Source organism: Lentinus tigrinus, assembly GCF_003813185.1.
Source record: "Lentinus tigrinus ALCF2SS1-7 unplaced genomic scaffold L226scaffold_4, whole genome shotgun sequence".
Lineage (NCBI taxonomy): Eukaryota > Fungi > Basidiomycota > Agaricomycetes > Polyporales > Polyporaceae > Lentinus > Lentinus tigrinus.
The window spans coordinates 180,349-205,832 of record NW_027137913.1 but is presented as its reverse complement, the minus strand read 5'-3'; the positions used below and the strand labels follow the sequence as shown (position 1 = coordinate 205,832).

The 25,484-nt window shown below is 55.2% G+C and overlaps 7 protein-coding genes across 7 annotated transcripts; 6 read left to right on the top strand and 1 right to left on the bottom strand.

The window, feature by feature from the left end:
* Positions 1 to 238: 238 nt before the first annotated feature.
* L226DRAFT_567122 (uncharacterized protein) lies at positions 239 to 3,844 on the top strand (the record flags this gene model as incomplete). Its single annotated transcript, XM_067683975.1, has 3 exons — positions 239 to 1,067; positions 1,203 to 3,448; positions 3,503 to 3,844. 3 exons carry the CDS (start codon positions 239 to 241, stop codon positions 3,842 to 3,844), a joined length of 3,417 nt encoding a protein of 1,138 aa, XP_067539492.1.
* A 965-nt stretch (positions 3,845 to 4,809) lies between these two features.
* Positions 4,810 to 7,284, bottom strand: L226DRAFT_609517 (MFS general substrate transporter; the record flags this gene model as incomplete). The annotated part of the gene is made up of 18 exons (XM_067686067.1): positions 7,118 to 7,284; positions 7,005 to 7,066; positions 6,807 to 6,954; positions 6,709 to 6,753; positions 6,551 to 6,642; positions 6,472 to 6,489; positions 6,347 to 6,415; positions 6,214 to 6,289; positions 6,105 to 6,154; positions 5,869 to 6,052; positions 5,735 to 5,810; positions 5,624 to 5,682; positions 5,434 to 5,567; positions 5,288 to 5,369; positions 5,208 to 5,232; positions 5,079 to 5,155; positions 4,916 to 5,019; positions 4,810 to 4,852 (listed from the first exon to the last, which is right to left on the bottom strand). Exons 1-18 carry the CDS (start codon positions 7,274 to 7,276, stop codon positions 4,810 to 4,812), a joined length of 1,503 nt encoding a protein of 500 aa, XP_067539491.1. The 5' UTR covers positions 7,277 to 7,284.
* Positions 7,285 to 9,290: 2,006 nt separating this feature from the next.
* On the top strand, positions 9,291 to 11,437 carry L226DRAFT_455364 (G-alpha-domain-containing protein; the record flags this gene model as incomplete). Its single annotated transcript, XM_067675231.1, has 11 exons — positions 9,291 to 9,606; positions 9,671 to 10,298; positions 10,355 to 10,407; positions 10,464 to 10,529; positions 10,592 to 10,651; positions 10,713 to 10,739; positions 10,794 to 10,870; positions 10,922 to 11,099; positions 11,157 to 11,239; positions 11,303 to 11,336; positions 11,388 to 11,437. The coding sequence occupies 11 exons, from the start codon at positions 9,291 to 9,293 to the stop codon at positions 11,435 to 11,437; spliced, it is 1,572 nt and encodes a 523-aa protein (XP_067539490.1).
* Positions 11,438 to 12,227: 790 nt separating this feature from the next.
* L226DRAFT_530793 (UPF0057-domain-containing protein) lies at positions 12,228 to 13,104 on the top strand. The gene is made up of 5 exons (XM_067679939.1): positions 12,228 to 12,370; positions 12,442 to 12,524; positions 12,605 to 12,629; positions 12,687 to 12,753; positions 12,812 to 13,104. The coding sequence occupies exons 1-5, from the start codon at positions 12,338 to 12,340 to the stop codon at positions 12,910 to 12,912; spliced, it is 309 nt and encodes a 102-aa protein (XP_067539489.1). The 5' UTR covers positions 12,228 to 12,337; the 3' UTR covers positions 12,913 to 13,104.
* Positions 13,105 to 14,841: 1,737 nt separating this feature from the next.
* L226DRAFT_594047 (uncharacterized protein) lies at positions 14,842 to 16,959 on the top strand (the record flags this gene model as incomplete). The annotated part of the gene is made up of 1 exon (XM_067685624.1): positions 14,842 to 16,959. One exon carries the CDS (start codon positions 14,842 to 14,844, stop codon positions 16,957 to 16,959), a length of 2,118 nt encoding a protein of 705 aa, XP_067539488.1.
* A 614-nt stretch (positions 16,960 to 17,573) lies between these two features.
* Positions 17,574 to 21,852, top strand: L226DRAFT_609513 (DNA mismatch repair protein). Its single transcript, XM_067686066.1, has 19 exons — positions 17,574 to 17,666; positions 17,729 to 18,057; positions 18,116 to 18,337; positions 18,432 to 18,573; positions 18,626 to 18,721; positions 18,781 to 18,962; positions 19,018 to 19,132; positions 19,187 to 19,356; positions 19,412 to 19,504; positions 19,565 to 19,825; positions 19,885 to 20,059; positions 20,115 to 20,240; positions 20,296 to 20,391; positions 20,446 to 20,469; positions 20,526 to 20,734; positions 20,787 to 20,832; positions 20,880 to 20,925; positions 20,979 to 21,222; positions 21,284 to 21,852. Exons 1-19 carry the CDS (start codon positions 17,621 to 17,623, stop codon positions 21,557 to 21,559), a joined length of 2,898 nt encoding a protein of 965 aa, XP_067539487.1. The 5' UTR covers positions 17,574 to 17,620; the 3' UTR covers positions 21,560 to 21,852.
* A 427-nt stretch (positions 21,853 to 22,279) lies between these two features.
* Positions 22,280 to 24,879, top strand: L226DRAFT_567116 (uncharacterized protein; the record flags this gene model as incomplete). Its single annotated transcript, XM_067683974.1, has 13 exons — positions 22,280 to 22,331; positions 22,396 to 22,536; positions 22,591 to 22,649; positions 22,709 to 22,786; positions 22,839 to 22,915; positions 22,978 to 23,117; positions 23,171 to 23,236; positions 23,296 to 23,396; positions 23,449 to 23,529; positions 23,588 to 23,687; positions 23,742 to 24,160; positions 24,219 to 24,319; positions 24,384 to 24,879. 13 exons carry the CDS (start codon positions 22,280 to 22,282, stop codon positions 24,877 to 24,879), a joined length of 1,911 nt encoding a protein of 636 aa, XP_067539486.1.
* Between the last annotated feature and the right edge of the window lie 605 nt (positions 24,880 to 25,484).

Genomic DNA, 25,484 nt, shown 5'->3' with positions numbered 1-25,484 from the left:
CACTCCTCTCGCATTCTTTGCGCCCCTTCTGGCCCAGCCAAGCTCCGTCCGGGAACCTTCGCAATTAATCGCCCCCTTCCTCTCGACGCTGACGCGGAGCAATCGATTTCGAAGCAATCCCCCCTCAATCTCGCTCACCTAACCTCTCCTTGGTCCCTCTGTCCTTCTGTTCATCTATCTACATCCTTCGCCGCCGCAGGTAGCTCTCCCGGCAGTGACTATCGCATCTGCAAAACCAATGGTCGCGCCCAACCAGCCTCTTTCCTGGGCCGAACGCGCGAAGAAGGGGCACAATGCCAAGTCCCAGCAACCACCGCCGCGTCCTGGGTCGCAGAGTACGTCCGAAGCATTCCCTGCTGCGTCGAGCTCCTCGACCGCGCGCCCCTCCCCCACCGTTTCGCCATCCATCCATAAAGCCCCCTCCGGAAACGGCTCTTCCAATGCACGAATACTGCCCTTCAACTCACATACATCTCCTCCTTCGTCTTCTAAAACCGCCCCACTCCCTTCTGCCATCACTGCACCCAAGCCTAACGGTGACGTAAACCACCACGGTGACTCTTCGTCCTCGGGCCCGTCCACCACTTCTGCCCAGAAACAGACCGCAGCTCCTCCAGTGAATGTGTGGAATATACGTAAGGAACAAATGGCTCGTGCTTCGATGCAGTCGCGCCCCACAGCAAGCCAGAGCTCTGCCTCCGCTCCTATGTCGCCTCCATCGTCCAGCCAAGAGCCCTCTCCAACCCCCATCCTTCCCACACCCGCGAGTACGGACCCTCCTGCATCTTCACATCCTGCGGCGACATCTTCTACGGGCGCAGTTCCTCCGACCACCAACGGCCATCTCGCGCCTCACCCTAATACTGTCAAGTACGACGACCCTTTCGTCGTCAAGCCTGGACGTTCGCCCTCAAGTGTCAACATTTCGCCTCCTGCGATCGATGACAAGGAGAGTTGGCCTGAGGTTGGACATACAGTTGCGACCCCGCCGAATGGGAAGGAGGTACGCGAAGAGGATGTTAGGGGACATGAGCGAGAACCATCACAGGGTCATGGGTCAAAAAAGAGTACGTCCGTGTCTTTGCTCGGATCTGTTTGATTGAGCACTTCCAGTACCTGCTTGTCCTATCATTGGCGGATCCCGTTAATACCATCGATGTCCCATGCGCTGACATGTCGCTTGTGTTGCGTTTCGTACACAGGTGAGAAGCCCAAGTGGGTTGCAGTACCCCCCGAAGAACTGCATTTCGAGGGGCCTCCGCGGACGCAACACGCCCGACAACGTTCTCAAAATCCAGATAGGAACAATCGTCAGATGGGCAGCTCCTCGGCGGGTGCATCCTCCTCATCCGGACATGCATCGCAACAGCAGAGCCGGACGCATTCTGCTGCCGGCAGAAGACACACTCCTTCGCATGCTGGTTCAGTGTCGCACTCTCAGGCTCAGAGCCGAACAGGCAGTGTCCATTCTAGCCCGCGGCATCCAACCATAAGAGGTGGCGGAAGACGTCTACCTGACGATTCCAGTTCTGTCTACGGCGCGAACAGGAGCCTACGGTCTTCTAACGCCAACTCGCCTGCGACATATGCTCAGCCACAGCCGCTTCCTATACAGGAGTTCATTCCTGGAGGTCGGTCATACGCAGGCACGAACTTCACACAAGGCAGCAGAGACCCGCCTGCGCTCAGCGCTATCCCTGACTCTGCTATATCTGAGTTGAATCCACACGCAGCGTACTTCCCTCCTCCCCCACCTCAATTTGGGGTCTCACCATACCACTCTCCGCGACCAGCTGGGTCGCCGGCTAACAATCCTTACCCTCTCCCTCCCATGCCATATCCTGGTCCCGGTCAGCCAGGGATGCCCCCTATCCCGATGCCCGGCTATGGTACGCCGCCTTACCCTATGTACCCGCCATACGGATACTATGGTTCTCCGTACATGTACTGGTCTCCACCTGGGGCGCCTCCTGCGATGAGTTCTCCGATGACCAACGGACAGCCTCCTGACGGCGTACCCCCGCCCACTATGATGGCACGTCCTCCCCCACCCGGTGAATCCGATGCAGTCGCCGGCTATCGCGACGTTGGGTTCACCCTGCCTCCTGCTGCGGAGGTGCAGCACGACATCGGAGAAGAGCGTGGTCGACGTGTGCGCGAACTCAGCTTCGGTAGTATCACGGTTGGCGTGGATGAGTTGGGCAAGACCCCCAGCCCGGAGCTGCTAACGCAAGGGTTGGGCGCTGTTCCGGAGGGCGCTGCGTTGGGGCTGGACGTCAGCGGTGGTCAGGCGCATGTACCTGCACGGGAAGAAGGTACATCAACATCGCAGGAGGAAGGGGCGATCGGAGAGTCGAAGACCTTCACCGTCTTCTCCGTCGGTATCGCTCCAGGCGAGCCTGGTCCCGCGCGGCTGCGCTCGCGCACACGAACACAATCGAGAGGCGCTGTTGCATCGGTCTCTGCGCCTGCAATGATCCCTTCGCCATCGAAGGAGGCTGATCAGGGTGACGCACCGGCTGAGGATCCTGTCGTGCGTCTCGCGGACGCTGCTGCAAGGATCATTGACTTGACCGACTCGGATACGAAGTATGAGTTCGGCACCACGAAGCAGGCTGATACCGCAAGCGGGTCTTCAAGCGGCCCTGCCCTCCCTGTGCCCAGTGAAGTATCGGTCGTGGAGGCTTCTATTGGACCTGCCAGCATCCCTGTGTTCGTCCCCCAGTATGCGCCACCGTACGTTCCTCCCGTCACCATCCCCGGTGGGCCTGTCCCCGGGATACCAACTGCCCCTTCGCCGTCAGCATATGCGCCACGACAACCGCTGTCGGCTCCCGCGGAAGACGAGTGGGAAGTTCGCGACTACGGCTACGGCTTTGGTCGTGGCGGACCTCCGCAAGTCTACCCTCAGGCTACTGCTCCTCCAAACGACAATCGCCATTATCGCGACAGGGAAGAGCGTCAACAACACTACGGGAGGCCGCGTCGTGGATCCTATGGCCAAGGAGGGTACGGTTATGAACGCGGCGGGGAGCGTGGGTCTTACGGCGGTCGGAGAGGCAGAGGTCTTGATGGCGGCTATAGGGGGCGTGGATACGGGGGCCGTGGCTACTCTGGACGAGGTGGCTACTCGGGCCAGCAACGTCAACAAGCATATGTGCCCCCTGCGCAACCTCAGCCGGAGATCAATGGCTACTATGCACCGCCTATGCCTGCCCTCGCCACGTACATTCCCCCACCGTACGACCCGTACGCGTACTCAACGTATGCCCAGCCGCCGCCGCAACCGGTCCCTGCATCCAATTCGCAGAGCGTATCCCCGCCGGTACCTGCGCCGCAGACCTCAGTAGGATTCCCTCTAGATGCTACAAGGTACTGGTTGCTCGGTCAGCTTGAGTACTACCTTAGCGCGCAGAATTTGGCACAGGACTTTTGGCTCCGGCAGCAGGTGAGTAGCGTGTCTGGCGAGTGTCTTGTGGTGGTATTGATGTTGAGTCGTTAGATGGACTCTCGCGGATGGATTCCTATCTCACTGATCGCGTCGTTCAACCGCGTTCGGGCGCTTACTACCGAGATGCACCTTGTTGTCGAGGTGCTCATGCTGTCGTCCCTGGTCGAGGTGAAGGGCTCGCATGTCCGCATGCGGCAGTGGCAGCAGTATGTGCTGCCGACCGCGCCAGTCAGTTCCGTTCCTGAGGATGACGCGACGCCACAATCCCCTGCTGCCTACGACGGCCAGTATGCGCATGCTCCGGTGCATACACAGGAAGAAGGCCACTACGAGGCTCAGCAAAACCACGATGGCGACGAGGACGAGGAAGAAGACGTCGTCTTCGTTATGTGATCGGCTCTTCAGCTGATGGACTTCTTGATGTCTATATTATAGATTCGAACACTCGGGTCTCACTTCGGTTTCGTACACACATCCTCCCACGTTCCCATCTCACGTTCAACTGTTCATATCTTCGGGACACGCTCACACCACAATCGAGCAAGGTTGTACATACTCCCGCGGCTATTCCTATCTCTTCCTATGCTCTGCTGTCTTTGATCACACTATCATACCGTGGCCCCATCTCGAACCACCTCGCTCGCATCCCCTTTTCTTCTGTTCACCATCGTATCTGCCACGCTCACCAATCACGTCCAAGCTCACCATGTCTCTATTCCTCCCTATCGCATCCACGACCGATCGTGTAATTCTGATGTCGCTGTTCTCGAGCCTCGGTACCGTTCTTCCTCGTTATCTTGGGCCTCATGAGGTTCTTCTGTACTTTTACCAGCCAAGCGTACTTATATTCTTCGGTACATATTAAGGTGGCGACGGCCCTGCCTGTCTGACGATTCAAGCTTGATCTCGAGCTCTGGCTTCTCTCTTCCTGTGCCTATTCATTTCCACTTCGTCTCGTGTCTGTCCACGTCGGTACCCTATATCCTCCCTTCTTGCATCCCTCTGTTCCTCGCAGTACAAGTACACGTATCCATATCTCCTGCTGCTGTCTCTTCTGTGTCCGTGTTCGCGACGACTCATTGTCTCTCTCTACCCACTGTCACTGTCATACATATCCATACGATGATGATGTCTGTTCTGAATGTATTCGCTTGTCTGGGTGTCCGGACGTGCTGTGTATGTCGACCCGTATGCAGTTGCTATGCATCCGCGCAACCTCTTGTTACTACAAGAAGCGTTCTCGGTCTATTGGTCAAGCACATCCTACATAGGGTCGTTTCATATTTCGGGCGAGGGGAGACTTGTGCCGCGTTCCGTTGAGCAACCCACCCCGTCCGTGGAGTCAGGTCTGGTTAGACCTAGGCGACGTAGCGAGACTTCGCCCGCAGAACGGGCCCATACCTGCAATCACGTTGAGAACGCACAGCCTGTTCTACTCGTAGGATTCAGGAAGGCGTTACGTACCTCATCAGCAGGACGGGGATGGGAATCATGAGGACTGCGATGCAGCCGACGAGCGTCGAGGCCCAGCGCGGGTTGAGTGCGCGGAACATTTGCGCTGAGAAGAGCTATAAATGCGTCTCCGAGTCAGCTTCCTGGTAGCAAAGGACTCTAGTAAAGGACGAACCGGAAATATTGCGCCGAAGATGCTCCTGAGGACTGTACCGGCCCCGAGAGCACTTGCAGCAGCGTACACATAGACGTCTTCTCGCCGCACGATCAGGCCTCGTTGATCAATTCACAGTGAAGGGCTTACCGATGATGTAGTTGAGAAGTGAGACCTGTTTGGTGTCAATTCCTGTGTTGGAAGGCCAGAGAGTGCGGTAAAGGGCTCACTATGAGTGCGAGCGTAGACATGCCCATGAGCAAGCCGGACATCAACGGGGCCCAGAAGTTCATGCCCGGGAATGACGTCCATCTGGGAGCCAGAGAGTAGTGTGAGCTTACACAGAATCACCACAACTGTAGGAGCCTCGGCCTACCCGAACCAGAAGAACGTGATGGAAAATAGCGGTGCTGCCCACACGGCCATGAGGAGCCTCTCTTCGGGTGGAATTGGTTCCGGAGCGTATTGCTGCACCTTGCGTTCATAGTAGGGCTGGAACGCCCACAGGTACTGTGAGGAGTACGCATGACCCAGAAGGTTCGGAGGAGCGTGCGCTAGCAACTCACAATGACCATCGTGATGACGCCGCCGGCAGTAACAGGGAGATACGCCAGACCAAGCGAACCTTCAGACAGGTCAGCTGCACGCACGGAAGCGAACGCGCGGGAGCGACTCACTGGACGGGAAGTGGTGGCCCTCCTCGAAAACGACTGGGTAGGCCTCGAAGAGCATGTATAGGCAGCCACCAATGAACTGCGCTGCTATGTGAGCTTGGTCGCAGGATGTATGCAAAAAAAAGTAGGATGCAGACCCCGAGATACAGTGTGACGGCAATGAGCGCGGGCTCTCGGACGAAAAGCACAAAGGGCTTGGCGAGTGTCGCATGCAGCCTGGCAACGAGAGTTTGCTTCTGTACGAGTTCGAATTGCGCCTGATAGCGTGGGTCTCTGGTCTCTTTCCTGTGGAGTTCAGCTTTGCGTGCCAGGAGGAGCGGGCTGTACGGTGGGTAAGTCGACCGGGTTGGTTGCATTCATGGGATTGACATGCCAGTAAGTTTCCCTCTGCGTGATAATCACCATCGAAGTAGAAATCCCGGACTTGGCAAGGTATGTTAGTCGTGCTCAAGAGCAAGCTGAACCGTTGAACGTGCACGTACGAGTATAGTCAGCAGCCAGAATATCCACTGCCAGGAGATATGGGCCCCAGCCATAAGTCCTCCGACGAGAGGGCCTCTGAAGTGCGTTTGGTAGTCAGCGCTACGCAAATTGGGCGAGGAAGTATAAACGAACAGTGTGGGCCCGACAAATGAGAGGAACCCCAGATACGTCAAGGCCTTCTCTCGTGTGGAGGGATCCCAGCTTCAGCATGGCGGCATCAACAAGGAAAAGGAGATGGTTGAAGTAAGACACTGTACATGTCTGCGAGCAGGGCACTGCCATATGTACATTCAGTGGTCAAACTCTCAGTGAGAAAGACAGCGGATAAGCACGTACGGGGCAATAGGTGTGGCTGCAGCGGAGAATATGCCTCCCAGAAGCCGAAAGACCATAATGGAAGCGGAGTTGGGTGACAGAGCGGCGCCCACCTGACAAGCCTTTGCATGAAAGTCAGCCCGAGTCGTACGAGGATGCCACTTGTGAGCGACGCAAACCGTGAATAAGGCATAGCACGGGATTAAGACCGCCCTACGTCCGAACTGCGAGCGGGGTCAGGGAGTTCCTTCCGTATGGACCCAATTTGCGAGCTCACCTGCTCCGAGAGAGGGCCCCATAGAAGCGGTCCGAAGCAGAAGCCGATAACGAACAAGGTTATGGTCAACGCTACCAACTCTGCAGTCATGTGGAATTGGCCGCGTAAGTCTGCCGCGTAACCGGAGGGCGCAGCTGACGCAAAGGTCCTATGAGTGGTCATTAAAGTGGAGACATATCTTCATTAGAGGTTACGCACGTAACAAATACCAAGAAGCAACTGAGCAGCGACAGGTACCATCGGTACGGACGCGACCAATTCTAAGACGCAATCAGTACTTCACGGATGGGAAATGGTGGACAATCCCGTACCTGTGGATCCTCTGGACTTCCGGGTTCGAAAGTCAGCAGGATCACGTCCAATGGCTCTCCTGCAATGCTTTCCTTGAGCTCAACCAGGACGGCGTCGGATTCTTTATCCAAAATCGAAAGGGAGGGGCTGGCTTCAGGTCGTGGCAGCGTCGTCATCATACTTCCCGATCGACAAGGGAGGTTGGGCACCGAGGACTAGAATGCACGCTTTATAGTGCGTGCATGCCAAGAGAACTATGGCAGCAAGGTTTCGCATAGTGACAGCATCGTACGCTGTGGTATATATTCGGGTGGGAGTCAGAGAGAAAATGCGGCCCAACCAGCTTCCCTGCCGTCGCAGCATGGCTTGTCCCGAGGTATCTAACTGTGCGTCGAGAAGCTAGACTTGACCACTCTAGGACCGGCTAGCTCGTGACCTCGATCTTACGACCTTAGAACCTTAGCATATGTAGCGTGTCGCACAGAATAGATGATTCCGCTATATAAATTTCAGGACCAAAGCCACTCAGAAAAGTTTCCTTGCAACGTACCTGCAACGGTCACTAGGCTGAGGCCCAGTCGAATCGTCGATGTGCCCAACTTCACAGGAAGCGTAACCTACGTGTCGTTTGTTACTCTGGCTTCTCCGGGTATCCTGACTGAGAATTTGAATCCGCTTGGATAACAATGGAAGGAGCAAACACGTAGGTATCGAATTCGAAGTTGAGCTTGATTTGCAAGGGCGTCTCTGACCGCGGTACTTGAAACTTGATACGTTGAGGAACGCATCCGTATGTTAGACCCGCGCGATCACGGAGCGGAACTCGCCCTCAGGAAATCCGACAGATCCATGCCTGCAGTCGACTTTGAGAATGAACAATCTCTCTCAATGAAAACAGTGCAAAGCCTACGTAGACTCCAGCGACCGAATGAATCGGACAGGCATTTGGAGCGTGGCACGGTTAGTGAGACATCGATGTTGATCAATACAGACTGCACGAGTAGGAGTCGAAGAAGTTGAACTCACGAGGCGCCCAAGATCAGAATCTGCCGTCATTACGCTCGACTTGGCCCGCGGCTTAAGCTTGGACGAACCTTTTCCTGCGCCTCGAGCTGCATCGATGAAGATGAAACAAACACTCGGTTGAAGTGCGACGCCCTTGCGACACTGGCGGTGAGTCAAGCGACCTGCATGTATGGCCCAAAGCTCTCCACGATTGGTTGTATGTTCTTCCACTTGGTAAGTACGTACCCCGCAGAACGCTATCGCACTGAGATCCTATCTTGCGCCATCTTTTCAGCTGCTATCGGATGGTCCTTTCCGAAGTGAATGACGTTTGGTGATGTCCGGCTATGGTAGCAAAACACACAGTCGGTGCGGCGTCGCACTGGGATACTATAGTACTGGGCCGCCTGAGGACTCATTGCTGGTCCGTCAATGGCTGCGCACACCGGACACCCAGCGAGGTTGTTGCGGCTTGTGAAGCTTGAGATGCCACTGACAGACTGTGAGCATTGCGACGGGCAATGCCAACAGGTTCCTTCGGAAGACGCCAGGGGAGGAAGAGACCGAAAACGTGCTAGGCGACATCACTTGCAATTATTGGCAGTCACCACCACCTGGCCGGCATGGCCGCTCGTGGCCGCCACCATCTTCCGGTGGTCACTGGTTAGTACATACTCTTCCTTGTCCTCAGAATTCGAGCCTCATGGTTTATGAGGGCTCGCAGCGTGGTCGTACGCGCTGTGTCATGGCGATCTCGTGGCATGTGGACTGTGAAACCGAGAAGCCAGGGACATAACCCCGCGGTAACCAAACGCGCAACCGGGTCGCCCAGCGACGAGCTTAGCCCTTCGCAGCCCTGCGCGTGCCCGGTCGTGCGCTAGGCGGCGCCGCTCACTGGCGAGCGCAAGCCAGCGCATCTGTTTCGCTTACGCCCGATTCTTACGGACCCTATTCAATTCCAAGGAGACGTTCCATTGGCAAGGGCAGCCGACTTCGCGAAGCACGCGATGCTGCCGACGGAATAACATCAGATCCCTAGATCCCTGATCGCCGATTGCAGCGAAACGTGCCCAGTGCGTTTGCGTTTCCGAGGTCAAGTACTTACGGACCCGTACGGCATCGCGTCGCCTCCTTATTCTCCTCCCCCGCTGTCCCCACTCGCCCCTGCCGTCGGATGCAACCAGTCGTATGTACCACCCGTTCAGCGACGTGAGCGCCGGCCTGACCCGCCTCAATTGCGCGCGTCACGGTCCAGACGACGACGACAACATGTCACTCAAAGGTAAAGGCAAAGGCAAGGCTTCCGCGCCCTCCCCATCCCAGTACAATGAGAACCAGTGGCCGCCATACCCACCACCCGGAGAGACCGATCTCGAGAAGGCGCTGCGCGTAGAGGAGGAGAGGGAGGCGAGACGAGTGTCCGACGCAATCGACCGAGCAATCGAGTCCGAGCGGCAAGCGGTCCGGCGGAGGCAGAAGGAGGAGACGAGGCTACTTCTGCTAGGTACGCGCACAATGCTTCATGTCTCTCCACAATGGGCACCAATGACGGGCGCGCGGTGCTGCAGGCCAGTCCGAGTCGGGCAAGTCCACGATGCTCAAGAACTTCCAGCTAGCGTTCACCCCTAAGGCACTACAAGCCGAGAGCGACGCCTGGCGCGCAGTCATTCACCTCAATCTCGTCCGTTCCGTCAACTTCATCATCGACCTGCTCAGCAACGCTGTGGCGTCGAACTCAAGCCCCTATGGGTCCTCATACCTCCCGCACGGGAACGGGCACGCCGGCGACACCAGCCCAACAGTCAGCTCTTTCGCGCATCGCCGCTTGTCCGCCAGCCAGCAACCCTCAGCCGAGATCCGCCGGTACAAGCTCGCGCTCTCCCCGCTTCGACAAGTGGAGATGATCCTCGCAAAGCAGCTTTCGGTTCATGACGCGGGGTCACAAGGGACTCTACCAAGTGCGCTTCTCTCTGCGCGCGCGTTAGAAGTCTCGGTACGCGGCGGGCGTGGCTGGAAGTCGCTGTTGAGGCGGAGAGCGCACGAGGACGTGCCGACGAGCAACTACCCGGAGGAGCTGGAGAACGCTCGGCAGATACTGGATGCCTGCAGGGCCGATATTGTTTCGTTGTGGGCTAGCAGCGGCGTGCAGATCGGGCTGAAGGAGGAAGGGGTTGTGCTACAGGAGCAGTCGGGCTTGTGCGTGTTCATCATATCTCATTGTGCTGCTGATTGAGGTGCGAGCTACATGTTAGCTTCTTGGACCAGGCGGCGCGGATAGCGGACATCAACTACGAGCCCACGTTTGGTACGACAGTTCGGTTCACATGTCTAGTCGAGGACGTGCCGTGACACTGTTCTTAGATGATATTTTGAAGGCGCGACTGCAAACTGTCGGCGTAGAAGAACACCGATTGGTGATGGAGACGGGTATGTTTTCCTGTTTCAATGTGCAATTTCGAAATGTGGATCAATCATTTGAGACTCACAAGCGGCAGAAACCGGGCAGCAATGGGTGTTCTACGATGTTGGTGGTGCACGAGGACAGCGAGGTGAGTTTGAGATTCACATTCTGAGCATGGAGTGAACGGAGTTGTGACCGTCTCTTGACAGCATCATGGGTACCCTTCTTTGACGATGGTACGTGGTATACTTGTGCTGTATGGACAACGCCGGCTCATTACAAGGGTGCAGTCAACGCTATCATCTTCCTCTGCTCGACAGCTGGCTTCAACGAGGTCCTGCTTGAAGACCGAACAGTCAATAGGCTGGTGAGTCAGTTAGCGACCAAAATTCGCCCTTCTCTAACAGGCTGTGGAAAGCTCGATTCTTTCAATCTGTGGAAGACAGTATGTTCTAGCAAGATGCTTGGCTCCACACAGTTCATCCTACTGCTGAACAAAACCGACATCCTCGAGGCAAGGCTCAAGGCCGGCATCCAGTTCTCGAACTATGTGAAGAGCTACAGGGACGAAAACGACCTCCCCCACGTCACCGATTGTGTGTATCGAATGGCGATTCTTACTCGGTTCTCAATGGCTGATGCGATCATCGCAGACCTCCGTAAAAAGTTTATAGCGATGCACCACCACCACTCACCACAACCCAGACAACTGCATGTGCACAGTACATGCGCTATTGTAAGTGCAGAATTCGTTGTCTTGGATTAGTAACATGCTCAGCTCGCCTGTCGGCTTCCCTAGGATATCGACACGACGTCGGCCGTGCTGATGCGCAGTATGTTTCTCCGTGCGTCCTTGCTCCCCTTACGCTAACAAGCCTTTCTAGTTCGTGACGCGATTCTAGTCACGAATCTCATTGCGACCGATATGCTATAGCGAGGCACGATACTTGCACCCGGAGAGGACGATCCGCCGTCGCAGGACGCGGGTCTCACATACCTGTTTCGCATCCGGTATTACTTACTTGTAGTGTCATAATTACCTCGGAGGAAGGTCCGCAAGGGACCAAGGCCGGAAAGGGACAGGTCCGTCGAGCGCACATCTACTTAGCCTATCATCTTTGATATCATTTAGGATCCGTATCTCGTGTACCCGGTTACTTATTACGCTGTAGAACCACGTTACACACCCTTCTGCATTAATATGTTTCCGAAGATGATATGCATGGAAGTGTGTCAGGCGTCCTGGCAACTAAGGTACCGCCTGAAGTACAAGGCCATTCCTTCTGGTGCGAAATGGTGACCGGTGACGTGCCCTGTTAATGGACTCAACGGTGCCGACGCCGGAACCGGGAGGGACCACGAGAGCAGGTTTCAGTCATCCGTACAAGTGCGGCTGAGTCCTGAGATGCTTCACGAAGATGAAAGTCAGTCTCCGAGGCACGTCGGTCTGTCAGGGCCGTGGATTCGTGAGCGCAGAGAACATATGACCGTGATTGTCATTGACCACCCGAAAATTGTCATAGCCAGCGATATGCGTATCATGTACGTTGCACGTCTCACTGAAACGCCCATTGCCTCATACGCTGGTAGACGCGACCTAGGGACGCGTCTTGACGCGTGTCGTCACGCGTTTGGTGTCGCGTCGGTCACCGTGTGACGTCTCCCAAGGTTACGTCATTCGGTCCTTGGCACGGAAGCGGGCCACGTTCCCACCGCGGGCGCAGGCCGCAGGCCCCACCAGTGTCCTCGCCGCAGGCAACGTTCTCCTCAACTTCCACCTCCACCTCCACATCGCATACCCAGCTCTCGTCTTGTGCATATCTCCACGCTAACCATGGTTCGCGGCTCTGACGTCCTCCTCATCGTCGTGAGTATCATCGGCGACTCCGACTATGGTGACCTGCCGCGACTCGGCGTGGAGCTGACGACGAGCTACAGGTCGCTATTCTTTTCCCTCCGGCCGCGGCAGCATTCATCACCGGCTGCAGCTGTGACCTCTTGATCAACATCCTGCTGACGATGTGAGTGTCTCATCTCATGCACGGGCGCCAGCCGTTCGAAACATGGCGAAAATGCTGACTGACGAATGGCGCTTTCTTAGCCTAGGATATCTTCCAGGACATCTGGTAAGCCCGGCACACTGATGAACATGTACTTCTTGCATTGCTGATGCACGCCACCAGCACGCGTTCTGGCTGATTTACAAGAAGATGCAGGCGGAGGAGCGTTATGGTCGTGGCGGATACATCTGTGAGTCATCCTATCCTCTTCCTGTGATAAATGTTCTCGTCCTCATCCGCCTTCCCAGACGTTGGCAATGGCGAATATCAGCCTGCGTACGGCGGCCAGCCTGGCGTCGTACCTCCTCAGGCCAATTATGGTGCTACGGGCGGCGCGTACACCCACTAAGCGCACGTCCCTTCCACTCGATTTTTTACAGCTGTTTGCGAAATCAATGTCATTCGGACTCCGACTACGCGAGCGCGCAAACGACGCGATTAATTCAAAAAAATTCGAGAAATTCGAGAGGTCCCAAAGAACGCACTGTTTCTCCCACCTGAATGACACAGAACCCACCCTATATGCTTACGAGTTGCCTGCGAGCTTGAATGAGGTGAATAGCATGGCTGGATGACGAGATATGGGGCCAGTGTCACCAGCAGGTCACCAGCTCATGGCCAGAGTTTGACTTCCCTTCTTCGTGAGCTGGTCGCTGTAATTGTTTCTATATTCATTGTAGTCTGGCCTAAGGTGCGTATAGAGATCAAAGTTAGAGGAATCTAGAGGTACATGCCTAGATTTCTTTGTCTGACCGCCGCGGTAAATTCTCGCAATAGGCGCCAAATTGACGCCAGGATGTTGTCGTCTATAACCACACATAGGCAGTGTTCTCGTCTCCAAGGAGTAATTGGAAGAGGTAAATATGAGTATTACAGTATACCTGAGTGGTTAAATGGAGCCGAGTTGGCACAGAATTGCGTCTTGGAGACACCTTGCTCACATTATGAGCTGGATGCGCTATCTCATGAACGGAGCCATCTACTACCTTCATTCAACTTCACAGGCGTAACAATTTGTTCAAGAAATCCTTGTAACTGACTACGCCAGAGTTAAAGGTCAATGGAAGAGGCGCAACTGAATTCTAAGACTCGCGACTTGGTGGCGCCTGGTGGCGCCTGTCCAGCGCTCCCTCACACCAGTGCTCAGCCGACTTCCTTCGCCCGCTGCGCCCTCAAATCTTGTCGGATTCCCTTCAAACTTCCTAAACATGTAGCTCTCAAGGTGCTCTAACGATTCATGTAATTTGGTGTATGTTGAATGGGTACGTAGCCGTGAACAGCGCAGACACGGCTTCTGATTTTTTCGATTTTTTGGAATTATTCGCGCGCGCGTCGTCGGAGCCCGAATGACATTGATTTCGCAAACAGCTGTAACACAGGAATATTCACGACGCCGACACGGGCCTACCTGTATTTTGATGTCTCTCCTTGTTTGAACTATTATGTGTATTTTCGAGGATATGAGGATGGTGTTTTAGCTCTATACCACGTCGTTTGCTTCTCCTTGTGAATGCCAACAATCTACTCCCTCGTCGCAGCAGACGGTATGTCCCTCCTGTGTGGTACCCGAGAGAATCGAACGCTATTTGTCTATCTTCACAGATCGACAGAGACTTTGGTTCAACCCTAAGCCAGCGGATAGGCCCGTCATTGACGGGCATCCGTTGGCCTCCACGCCATGCCCGTCGGAGATACCGGTAGCCTCTAGGTAGAAGGACCGAACAGATTGACCATACGCATGCATAGGCCTTAGCTTGCAGAAAGCGTATCCCGTGTCCGATTGCCCCAGCAAAGGGACACTCGCATGTTCACTGGCTAGTGAGTTCCCCGCTGTTGTGATATGCTGAGTTTTCTGCGCTTAAGTCTTCTGCGATACATAGTAGATGAATACCTGCATCTTGATCATGCGCTCTGCACCCGCTGCGGCAGGGAGACAAGCGGGACAGCCTACTCTGACACAACCAGATGCGTCCAGCTTTCTACTTGTTCTGCTGTTTCAACGCGCGACGGCAGTCTCGCATGCAAGAAATAAGGTCATACTCTTTACGATATTGGGTCGCGGCAAAGCAGGAGGTGCGCGGAGTTTGGACCGTGTGCCGTGCAGCCTCAAGAGCCGGCGCTCCGGCGCGCTCAGCCTTCCTCCCAACCACTTCGACCACCCCCAACCACCTCCTCGTCCTCCCCTTCTCCTCCACTCATTGTCTTGGAAAGGTATGCATACTGTATCGTCTGTCATGCAAGTGTGCTGACGACGTCCGCTATGTGATAGCGCAGCTCAATGTCACTACCCTTAACCACCAACCACCGGCTCCCAACTGAGCTCCTTGCTCAAATTTTCCACGAAGTACGAGATGCCTACACAAAGAATGAGGAGGGAGTCCGTAGGATGCGGTGGTTGCGCCTTGCCGAGGTATGTCGCCGATGGGCTGCGGTCGTAAAAGCCACCCCTGCGCTGTGGACCATTCTTCACTTCTACGAAGACGCGGATGCGGACGTCATCGAAACATTCCTCGCCCGGTCTGCGAGGTTGCCTGGGCTCGAAGTCAGCTTTGACTTCGGGTGCTCCGTCCCTCTTCCCTCATGGTCGGACACTGTGCTTGCCTCCCCACACATGCAGCGCATCGCCGCTCTCACCTTACGCTGGCACCGAGTTCAGAATCAAGAAGTTTACGAACTCATCGAGGGGTTTCAAGCGGGCTCCTTGACTGACCTTACACTCGTCGAGGATGATCGCGAGCTAAGATGGATGGAGGTGCCCCCGGAGTCGGTCGCTGTGTCGGAGACCGAGGAGAGCACTCTCGCGGAGGAAACAACCACGGAGGAAACCACCACAGATGACGACGAGCCCGAGGGCTACGATGGTGACTACGGGGGCCAAATCGTCACGGGAATTGTGTTCCCGACCCACAGGGAGTGGGATAGTCAGAGCAAGGAAGGAGATACGAAGTTTGGAGTCAATTGGGTGGAAAATGACTGCGATGCGGAGTACGACGGGGGAGAAGAGAGCGCGAACGAGGATGAGGGTGGGGACTCCGAGGTTATCAGCGACGATGAACACAGTATTGCAAGGTACGACAGCGACTACGGTCAACCGAACATACCGAATACGGATTTGGACGAGGAGGAAGACCGCGATGCTCGCGAAGATCAAGAAGATGCGTCTGGTGAAGGCGAGCAGCAAGTTATGGGAGCACTCCAAGATGGGCTTGCAGAAGAACAGGCCATCCTAACTGATCACGAAGAAGATTCCGACTCCTTCGAACCGAAAGACCTCCTCCTTCCCAACCTTCCTTCCCTGAGGACACTCTCACTCTCAGGGTTGTTGTTGGCAGATATTCTCCCTGAAACCAAAGCAACCCTGCGTAGCCTCGAGGTGTTGGATACCGGCAAATACTTCATCTCCGACGCTCTCCTCGATGTCCTCCATGGGTGCTCCAATCTGGAGGAACTCACACTCGACGACATTTGTCTTCCAGATTCTATCCCAGACGATCGGCAGGTATCTCTCCCGAATCTTCGCAAATTCGTCTTCAAGGACGGCCAGAACATCACACGAGACTTCTTGCAATACCTCGAGCTGGGGTCGCAGTGCACATTCCTGCAACTTGAAGGACAGCTGGACCCGCTGGCCTGGAGCGACCACTTGGACTCGGAGGGGCAGTACTCGCAAGAGGGACAAGAGATAGTCTTCAAGGACACTCTTCCTCCCTTAGCAAAGCTTCCTCCCGCGACGAGGTCCACATTCGAGGCCATCCTTCGACCCACAGCCCTCACGTTCCGTGCCGACGACGGTTTCTTCGTTACTGGTAGCTCTCAAGACGTTACTGGAAACTATGAAATTGACTGGCAGGTCGGCGCTGAGGATCGAATTGATCAACGTGACTCGCCGTCGCCCCGCACGGTGTTGTACAGGTCGTTCCCGGCGGCCCTCAAGGAGCTAAGTGTCCAGGCGATGTGGCGTACGGACACCGTTACCTCCCTGGAGCTGCACATCAAGCCATGTTTCGAGTTCATCCACGCGCTCCAGTTGCCTGCCGTGTGCCGCCTAATGAACGTCGTCGACGCCTTCCAGTCTCTACGGCGTTTCGTGATCGGGGGAGAGTATGCGATGCGCACCTACATTGCTGGTCTCCGCTCTATCGGGAGAGATTGGAGGGGACTGGAGGAGCTGGGCTTCTGTCTCCTACCATCGGCAGTACCGTGGTGCTTTGGGGATCTGGCGGTGCTCATGCATTTGTTGGGAAGCACCGCTGAGCTGCCCGGAAGACTTGTCGTGCGCCTTCCACCCCAGGATGATCTGTGCGCGGTCCACCACGTCTTAAGCCGCTTGTTCCCGGGGTTGAATGTCTCCGTGATTGAGCAAGAATGTGCAACGTGTCAATGGCTTCCACATTGATCACTTCCGTGTGCCGCTTCTGCATGAACTTTCATACGTTGTTTGCTAGTTCCTTCTTGTTGTGTACACGCATGCATGCCATTGCGATTGCCACGACTCGATTTACTGTATTGTATCTCTAGCACTTCCACCACATGTAGTCTCTGTCCCGTATAGGTTTATGTAGTCATCAGGATGTAGATGTGGTTTATACAAGCAATGCGTTTATAGGGGTGATATGTCTTCCCTAACGAACCTCGATACCATGCAGGAGTTGGGTATTGAAGTAATGAAGTAATCAAGGAAGACTGCATTGCTCTTGCACCGTAAAGCCACTTCAGGGACTGCGGTGAGGGTATGCCGCTGTGCCTGTACACAAATGGTGCTGCTACGTAGGACTTACTCACATTGTACGCACAGAGGAATTATTCCAGCTTTTCAGAGCACACAGAGGCACTAGACACACCCAGGAGACCGTGTTGCGTGGACGATGGGGGAAAAGTTGGTGGGCCATGTCCAGGCGCCCAGTGACATGACTGGGTGGCTGAACTTTGAACTTTGGGCGGAGATTCAAAGCGCGACATCTCCGCGTACGCGTCGCGTGGACGCGACGCGTCTTGGGCGCGTCGTGGCCCCGACCTCAGACTCTTACGTCCTCCTGCTTTCTTTGTCTACGCCCACCATGTCCCTCATGTATGGCAAGGAGAAGGACGCGGAGTACGAGATAGGTGAGTCAAGACTGTCTCTGGCATAGTTATGGCTCTAGAATCTGAGCCGGATGCGCTTGCAGACAATTCCTCCCACCCGGGGTTCTGCTCCTTCTTTGCGAAGCTCGAACCCAAGTCGCCCGACACCGGCACGGTGCGACTGTTTTATCGCAATGAATACTACTCAGTACATGGACCCGATGCACTTTATGTCGCGACGCATGTCTTCCGCACGAACTCAGTCATCAAGTACCTTGGCGGGCGCTCGGGGTTGCCCAGTGTCACGCTCAGCGAGAGTCTTGCGAAAAGCTTCCTGCGCGACGCGCTCACGAGCAAGCAACTGAAGGTGGAGATCTGGGTCCCAGAGGCCGGACAGGGGAAGAAAGCAACCAAGTTTGTCTTGGATAAAGAGGTGCGCCAGTCAATGTCTCCCACCCTTGACCTTTGTGCAGTCACTCAACGCGGGGCAGGCATCTCCCGGAAACCTGTCCGCAGTGGAGGATCTTTTGTTTGTGAATACGGACATCGTTTCTGCGCCAATTGTGATGGCGATCAAGATTGCGAACATGCCCGCGGCTGCTGGGAGCAGTGCCATCAAGACAAAGAGCATCGGTGTCGCCTATGCTGACAGCAGCACCCGCGAGCTCGGTGTCGCGGACTTTGTCGACAATGATCTGTTCTCAAACACCGAGGTCTGTGATTGTGGCAGTGTTCCGTACGGCCGCATATGCTGATTGTTCCTTTGTGCTCGGGTTCGTATATATGCGCCGACATGCGCTGATGCAGACCCTCGTCATTCAACTGTCCGTCAAGGAAGCCATCATTCCTACCGGTACTGCCTCGGGCGCGACGGAACGTGACTTCGACTTGAAGAAGCTCAAGGAAGTCTTGGATCGCTGCGGCGTGGTCATTACCGAACGGAAGCCGAGTAGGTCCCCGCTACTTGTTGGAAGCACTATCACTGAACTCTTCGCTCGCAGGTGACTTCACGACAAAGAACATCAACGATGACCTCTTACGATTGCTCAATGCGAGCTCTACTCCGTCGTCCTCTACGGATGCTGCAGCTGTCATCCGTAAGTCGGCTCGCCCTCGCTCGGTAGGCTTGCTGACTTAAGCGCACTCCCATCGCTAGCGCAACTGGCACTACCGACGGCCCCAGCATCGCTGTCAGCATTAGTGTCGTACCTATCCCTCCTCTCTGATCCGTCGAATCATGGCGCGTGGAGCATACGCACACACGACTTGTCCCAGTATATGCGCCTCGATGCCAGTGCACTTCGGGCGCTGAACCTCACTGAAGCTCCGGGAAACATCGTGAGACATGACATACGGTTCTCCCTTCTGTTCGGTTACTGACGAATACATATAGGGCTCGAACAAAAACACAACCCTCTTTGGACTGTTAAACAAGTGCAAGACTGCTCAAGGCTCCCGGTTACTCGGGAGCTGGCTGAAGCAACCGCTGGTCAACAGACACGAGATCCGTACGTCGATACACAGCTCGACTGGTGCTAGTTGACTGACCGATGCGCATACAGTCAAGCGTCAGAACCTGGTGGAGACGTTCTTCGAGGACGCCAACACCCGCAGGATACTGCAAGACGAGTATCTGAAGCTCATGCCTGATATGCACCGCATTTGCAAGCGATTCCAGAAGTCCATCGCATCGTTGGAGGATGTCGTTCGTGTATATCAAGCCGTGCTGAAGGTGAGATATCCGCGCAAGCTGTTAATCGTCCTTACTGATACCAGGTACGGTTCAGCTTGAAGGGCTCATCAATTCCATCGAAGCAACAGCAACCAACTCAGATGAAAACAAGGCTCTGTTGGAAGAGATATACCTCACTAAGTTCAGGGTGCGCCACGGTGCTCTTCATCGACATGTGCAGCTGATAATGTTGCGTGCCTGTCCACAGGAGTACGAGATAGCTCTCTCGAAGTATTCAGAGATGGTCCAACAGACGCTTGACCTCGATGAGTTGGAAAATCACAACTTTGTCATTAAGCCGGATTACGACTCGCGCCTTCAGGAGCTTGCGGACAAGCTGACCGAGGTGCGCGACGGCCTGGACGAACAGCACCGCAAGGCCGGCAAGGCGCTTAATTTGGAGCTGGACAAGAAGCTGCATCTGGAGAACTCGCCGCAATACGGTTACTGCTTCCGCGTCACGAAGAATGTTGGTTTGGTCTCATGTTTGCTTGTAGCCACCTCATTGACAAGTATGGGGTATACCAGGATGCGAAGTTGCTGCACGAAGAGCCCCGCAAGTGGACCGAGCTTGGCACCTTGAAGAGTGGCGTCTTCTTCACGACTTCGGCGCTCAAGAGCCTGTCAACTGAGCACAGTGAACTTACGGAGCAGTACTCAAGGACTCAAAGCGGTCTCGTGAAGGAGGTCGTGAACATCGCTTGTGAGTCGCCTTTCCTGATCTTCTGTAATTGTATTGACGTGAAGTGCACATACAGCCACGTACACCCCAGTGTTGGAGGCGTTGAATAACGTCATCGCACACCTGGACGTCATCATCAGCCTGGCCCATGTCGCAGTCAACGCCCCTGAGTCGTATGTCAAGCCTGAGATCCTCGAGCGAGGTAAGTGTCTAGATGCCATCGTATACAGTGGTGCTGTCGAACTGACTTGTCTAAGGTTCGGGTAGCTTGGTTCTGAAGGAAGCTCGTCATCCATGTCTCGAGGTACAGGACGATGTCAGCTTCATCCCCAACGACGTCGAGATGATCAAAGGTGCGCTAATCTAGCATTGGTGTTCTTTCTTCACCTCAATTCGTATACCTACAGATGATAGCGAGTTCCAAATCATCAGTACGTCCTCTTCTCGCCTGCGTTGACTTTACCCCGTGCTCAACTGAGATTCATAGCTGGTCCAAACATGGGTGGAAAGAGTACATACATCCGCCAAGTGGGTGTCATCGCACTGATGGCACAAACGGGCAGCTTCGTTCCGTGTGCTTCGGCGAGTATTCCAATCTTTGATTCCATCTTGTGCCGTGTCGGTGCCGGCGACAGTCAGCTCAAGGGTATCTCTACGTTCATGGCGGAGATGCTCGAGACTGCAACCATCCTTCGCGTAAGTTTACCCTTGTTTCTGTATGTCTTTGGGTTGACCGTATCTCGGACAGTCTGCATCGAAGGACTCTCTCATCATCATCGACGAGCTAGGGCGAGGTACGTTCAGGTCCGCCCGCATCTGTACAATGCTTATGTTGTATCAGGAACCTCGACATATGACGGGTTCGGTCTTGCATGGGCCATCTCCGAGTATGTCTGCTCTATCACTTCTAATAACGTATTCGCTCATAGCTTCAACGAAGGCATATCGCGTCGCACATACATGCGTTCTGCCTGTTTGCGACGCACTTCCACGAGCTCACCGCTCTTGACCAAGAGATCAAGCACGTGAAGAATCTCCATGTGGTCGCGCATGTGTCGAAGTCGGACGAAGACGGCCACGATCGGGACATTACTCTGCTCTATAAGGTCGAGCCTGGTGTCTGCGACCAAAGCTTCGGCATTCATGTCGCAGAGTTGGCGAATTTCCCTGAGAGTGTGGTGAAGGTATGCCGGTGCGATGTTATATGCGTACCTTTGACTGATTGGTTGGGTTATGCGTATATAGCTGGCGAGGAAGAAGGCCGACGAGCTCGAGGACTTCAACCACGAGGAGGTCGAGCCGGACCTGCCACCTGAAGTGATCGAGGAGGGTACCAAGATCATCGAGGAGATGCTGCGCACGTGGGCATCCAAATCTACTCATGATGGTGAAGACGTTGTGATGGACGACGATGATGTCTCGCCTGAGGAGCAGCTGGATGAACTAAGGAGGTGTGTCGAGCAGTTCCGTCCGAGGATCGAGAGCAATGCTTGGGCGCAGGGCTTGCTTGCGTCGTTGTGATTGCTCTCACCCTCGGCATTCTTCACATCTTGCTCTTGCTGTCATCTGTAGCTGTCATATGCTTTGCTTTGTCTGTCGCCCCTAATGCCACCACACGTTTCCTCCTCCTTGCGCGCGTGCCGCCGCGCTAGAGGCGCGATCACGTGTCGTGCGTGTCCTCGAGGCGTTGGATTGTGCCACTGAGTATCACGATCTGTCTGAGTGATCGCCTTTCATCTCTTTATCCCGCAGGTACCACCCTTTGGCACCCCACGGAGACACTGCCTGATACCCATATGGGCGGCGAAACCAAGAGACTCCCTTCTTTGTGCCAAAGACCTACCGGTGTCCAGTGGCACACCTCGTGTCGCACAAAGCAGCGCTTCCTGACGCGTCTGCCCTCCTAGGTATCGACATGTATAAAAGAGAGCCATCGTCCTCCCAGGTATCGCGAGCTCCTCTCACCTGCCCGTCGCCCCCTTCGCTGTATATATTCATTTCTCCTGCTCTCCTGCTCAATCGCCGCCCCGCCTCCTCTCTCCCTCCCCCTTTGTAGCGTACTCCCCGATGGCAGCCACGACCCCAGACGTTCGCTCCTCCGGTTCCTTTTACCCGTTTCCGGTGGTGGATTCTGAAGAAGAGGTGAGATATACAAGTCTTAGACCCGATGTTCCATGTTTCGAGCCCATTGTGTTATAGGTGCCAATGGGACGGACACCTCAGACGAGCGTGAGCTCGACCATGACGGTGGTCGAGCAATCATCGCAGCACTCGGTGACCAATAAGGGGGATGGTAAGTAGATAACCTCCCGTGTCTGATGGTGGACTGCAGCTCATCTGATCTTTATGGGGGACAGACGTTGAAGCGGCGGGCGGCGGGCGACGTCCTAAAGGGGATGTTCCCATCGGCCTGTGGCACAGTTTTTGGTTTCTGCTGTTCTTCCTTCTTTTTGGAATTGTCATCGTACTGGAGAGCTTGCTCCAACATTATGCCGAAGGTCAGTATGCGTGTTCATCGATGTCAGTCATTCGCTGCAACCATCGCACCGCAGGCTGGCCTGCGCCAGAGTGGTGGATTACAGAGCGGTTTGAATGGAGGTATTACGTCGTGGTGAGTACACTGACGACATATTCGGTCGTGAAACTTCGCGTGACTTCTTATTGCTGCAGAGCTCTGCTCCACTGGCAGGGGCATTGGTGTTGTCTCTTTTATGGGGCACTACGCAGAGTGCGATGCTGAAGTTGCAGGTATGGATGACATCTCCAGTGGCTCAACTTGATGTGTACTGAGGGCGATCAGCCTCTCTTGAACATGACCGCCAGCCATCGAAGTGGGAACGCCGAGAGGACTGTCCTCTTGGACTACACTGGCAACGAGTAAGCCACTCCGTCGTCCCTACAGCATTGCAATGCTCATCGAACCTTTCGCCACTACTTAGGTTGGTCTCCTCCTGGAGAGCAATTCGCAACAGCGACTACGCGGTCCTGCTCCTGATCGCCTCTTCCTTACTGACCACAGCCATTAAGCCTTTGGCCGGGGCCTTGCTCTCAGCGCGCGATGTCTGGTGGTTGGATGCCCGTACGTCTCCCCATTCACAGCTACGACAATGGCGCACTGATATAATCTTCTAGCGCAAACCGTCGCGGGCGTAACGAAGGTCAGCCAGGACGTCGGAGACGAATTCAAGGACATGATCGGTGCGTGCTGGTGCGACTTTGGATTCACTTTCACCCCTCACCGCCCTGGATGGCCATAGCTTTCCAAGGTGCATCGGGCTACGCAACCGCCCGAGTTCTCTTCGACATTGGTCCAGCGCCGTTCATCACCGCAGATGGGCACACAGTGGAGGCGTTCGAGGTGACTTCGTTGGATGTCCCCCTAGCGTATCGTGACTCATCCTTTGTCCCAGCTTCCTGTGGGGAAGAACGGCACGGCGTACGCCAACGTCACGGCAGTGTTCAACCGCGCTGTATGCGTGCCGCCGACCACGGTAAGCTTTCCCAGTCTTCCCAGTGGCGTACATTGCTGGATCGTGTCCGTAGTTCTAGATGGACAATGATGTGGGCACCAGGATATGGCATAACACGGCGTGGTTCGACGACTGTCGCTTCTCATGGACAGTCAACAACGATTCGTCCAATCTCTTCGGTACTGTAACTTGCACCCGAACTGTGACGTGCTCTTACGCCGATCCTGCTCCAGGCGTAGAGACCTTGCCAGACGCTGCAGGGTGCAGTAACTTCACAGGGACGCCCTTGCAACATCGTCCAGTCGTCTTTTGGTTTTTCTCGTACGAACCACAGCCAATCTTCTCCGTCGTGCAATGCACGCCGCAGGTCACGGTCAGCAACGTCAATGTCGCCGTGGACCTTGTGTCCAACACGACGACTTTGGTGACTATCAACGAGACGACGACGTCCACGATCGGGAGCCTTGGCTATCTGCCTTACAATGGGCTCTTCTTCGATGATGGCACGCTAGACCAGACCGCGATGTCCCGGCTACAGAGCGTACAAGAGCAGCTCCTCAGTGCGGCGTTCCAGGCGGCGAAGGCGAGAGATCCGGCTTTGAGGAACACGTTCGTATATTACGGCTTCACCAACATCACAGCCGATATATACGTACGCGTTCCCCTCTCCTCCCCCTTTGTCATCATCTGCTCACCTTCGAATCTCGCAGAACACGTACCTCAGTCTCATCGCAAAGAGCCTGTACTTTGTGCCTAGCGATGAGCCCGTCCTGATCCAAGTGGGTGCAAACTGCAAGCGGTTGTTCTTCGTGTACGTCTTTTCGCGAATGCTTCTCCATGCATTCGTATTCAATGCCCCCTCGTGACTCGTCTAGCCCAATCGTCACGCACTCGCTCTGCGCCGTCATGGTCGTGCTCGGAGTCTACGGCGCGGTCATGTGCGCCGTCCACATCTACCTTCGCCGGCGGTTCACCATCCCCGAGTACTACGGCACGATCGCGACCGGGTACCTCCTCCCCGTCGACCGCAAGGCTAGCATCGCGCTCGAGCATGCTGCGCATTCAAAGGAGGGCATCCTTCAGTCCCTCGCGAACTACCGTTTCGGCATGAACGTGCAGACGGGCGTGCTGGGCGTGACGCACGTAAGGAGCAGCCCGCCGTCCGCGGGGAAGCTGGAGCGGCTCTGGCGGGGGTGGTTCGTGAGGCCGTGGCGGGCTGTTTTCGGGTCTGGGGCTGGAGAGATGGCCCGGGACGCGGAGACTGCGAGCATGACCTCCACGGCCACTTCCGCCTCTTCGTGTCGCATCTGTCGCAGTCGGTCTACTGTCACGAGCGCGGCGACCTCAACCACCACTTTAACGGCGGTTTGATCAGCGCTTCCGAGTCTGCGTGCGCCCTCCCTCCGCTCTTTCCGCATTTTGCAATTTCGTTATGACAGCTTTCCTTCGCTTCGCTTTCGTGCTATCGTTCGCTTTCGAGTTCGCTATCGTTCGTCTTCTCCCAATGCATAACTTACTTACCCTCGCCTTTTCCCGCACGTCCGCGGCCCACCCTCGTTCGTAGGCTTAACGCCACGCTCTCGCTCCCCTCCACAACCTGTTGTATATCTATTGTATGATGCCCTGACTCGCCACTGTATCTAATGTAATGTACTTCAATAGCATTGGGTTCCTTCTGGATCTTGGGGCGCTTAATATTCACGACTTGATCACGGTGGATCTATGTAGACTAGTAGCACTTAGAAGTTCGTGATGGTTCCACGAACGCATTGGCCAGCAGGTGAGTCGGTGAACATTGTGTCGAGCACGCGCACGCGCACACGCATATAGAGACGAGAGCCAAAGCATCCAGATTCAATTCCATAGCAATCATGAAAACAGGAAAACATCAAAGCAAGAACGAGAACAAGCGATAGCGATACAGAGCGAATAATAATACACCAATAATGATAGTCCGGAGAGCGAGAGCGAGAGCG

What these genes read in the sequence shown, in the direction of transcription:
- L226DRAFT_530793 (XM_067679939.1), top strand. Translation starts at nt 12,338, where the DNA reads ATGGTTCGCGGCTCTGACGTCCTCCTCATCGTC. An exon ending in ATCAACATCCTGCTGACGAT is followed by an intron (nt 12,525 to 12,604) that starts GTGAGTGTCTCA and finishes GCGCTTTCTTAG; the next exon opens with CCTAGGATATCTTCCAGGAC. An exon ending in TGGTCGTGGCGGATACATCT is followed by an intron (nt 12,754 to 12,811) that starts GTGAGTCATCCT and finishes CCGCCTTCCCAG; the next exon opens with ACGTTGGCAATGGCGAATAT.
- L226DRAFT_609513 (XM_067686066.1), top strand. Translation starts at nt 17,621, where the DNA reads ATGTCCCTCATGTATGGCAAGGAGAAGGACGCGGAGTACGAGATAG. An exon ending in GGAGGTCGTGAACATCGCTT is followed by an intron (nt 20,060 to 20,114) that starts GTGAGTCGCCTT and finishes GTGCACATACAG; the next exon opens with CCACGTACACCCCAGTGTTG. An exon ending in CTTGCATGGGCCATCTCCGA is followed by an intron (nt 20,926 to 20,978) that starts GTATGTCTGCTC and finishes GCTTCAACGAAG; the next exon opens with GCATATCGCGTCGCACATAC.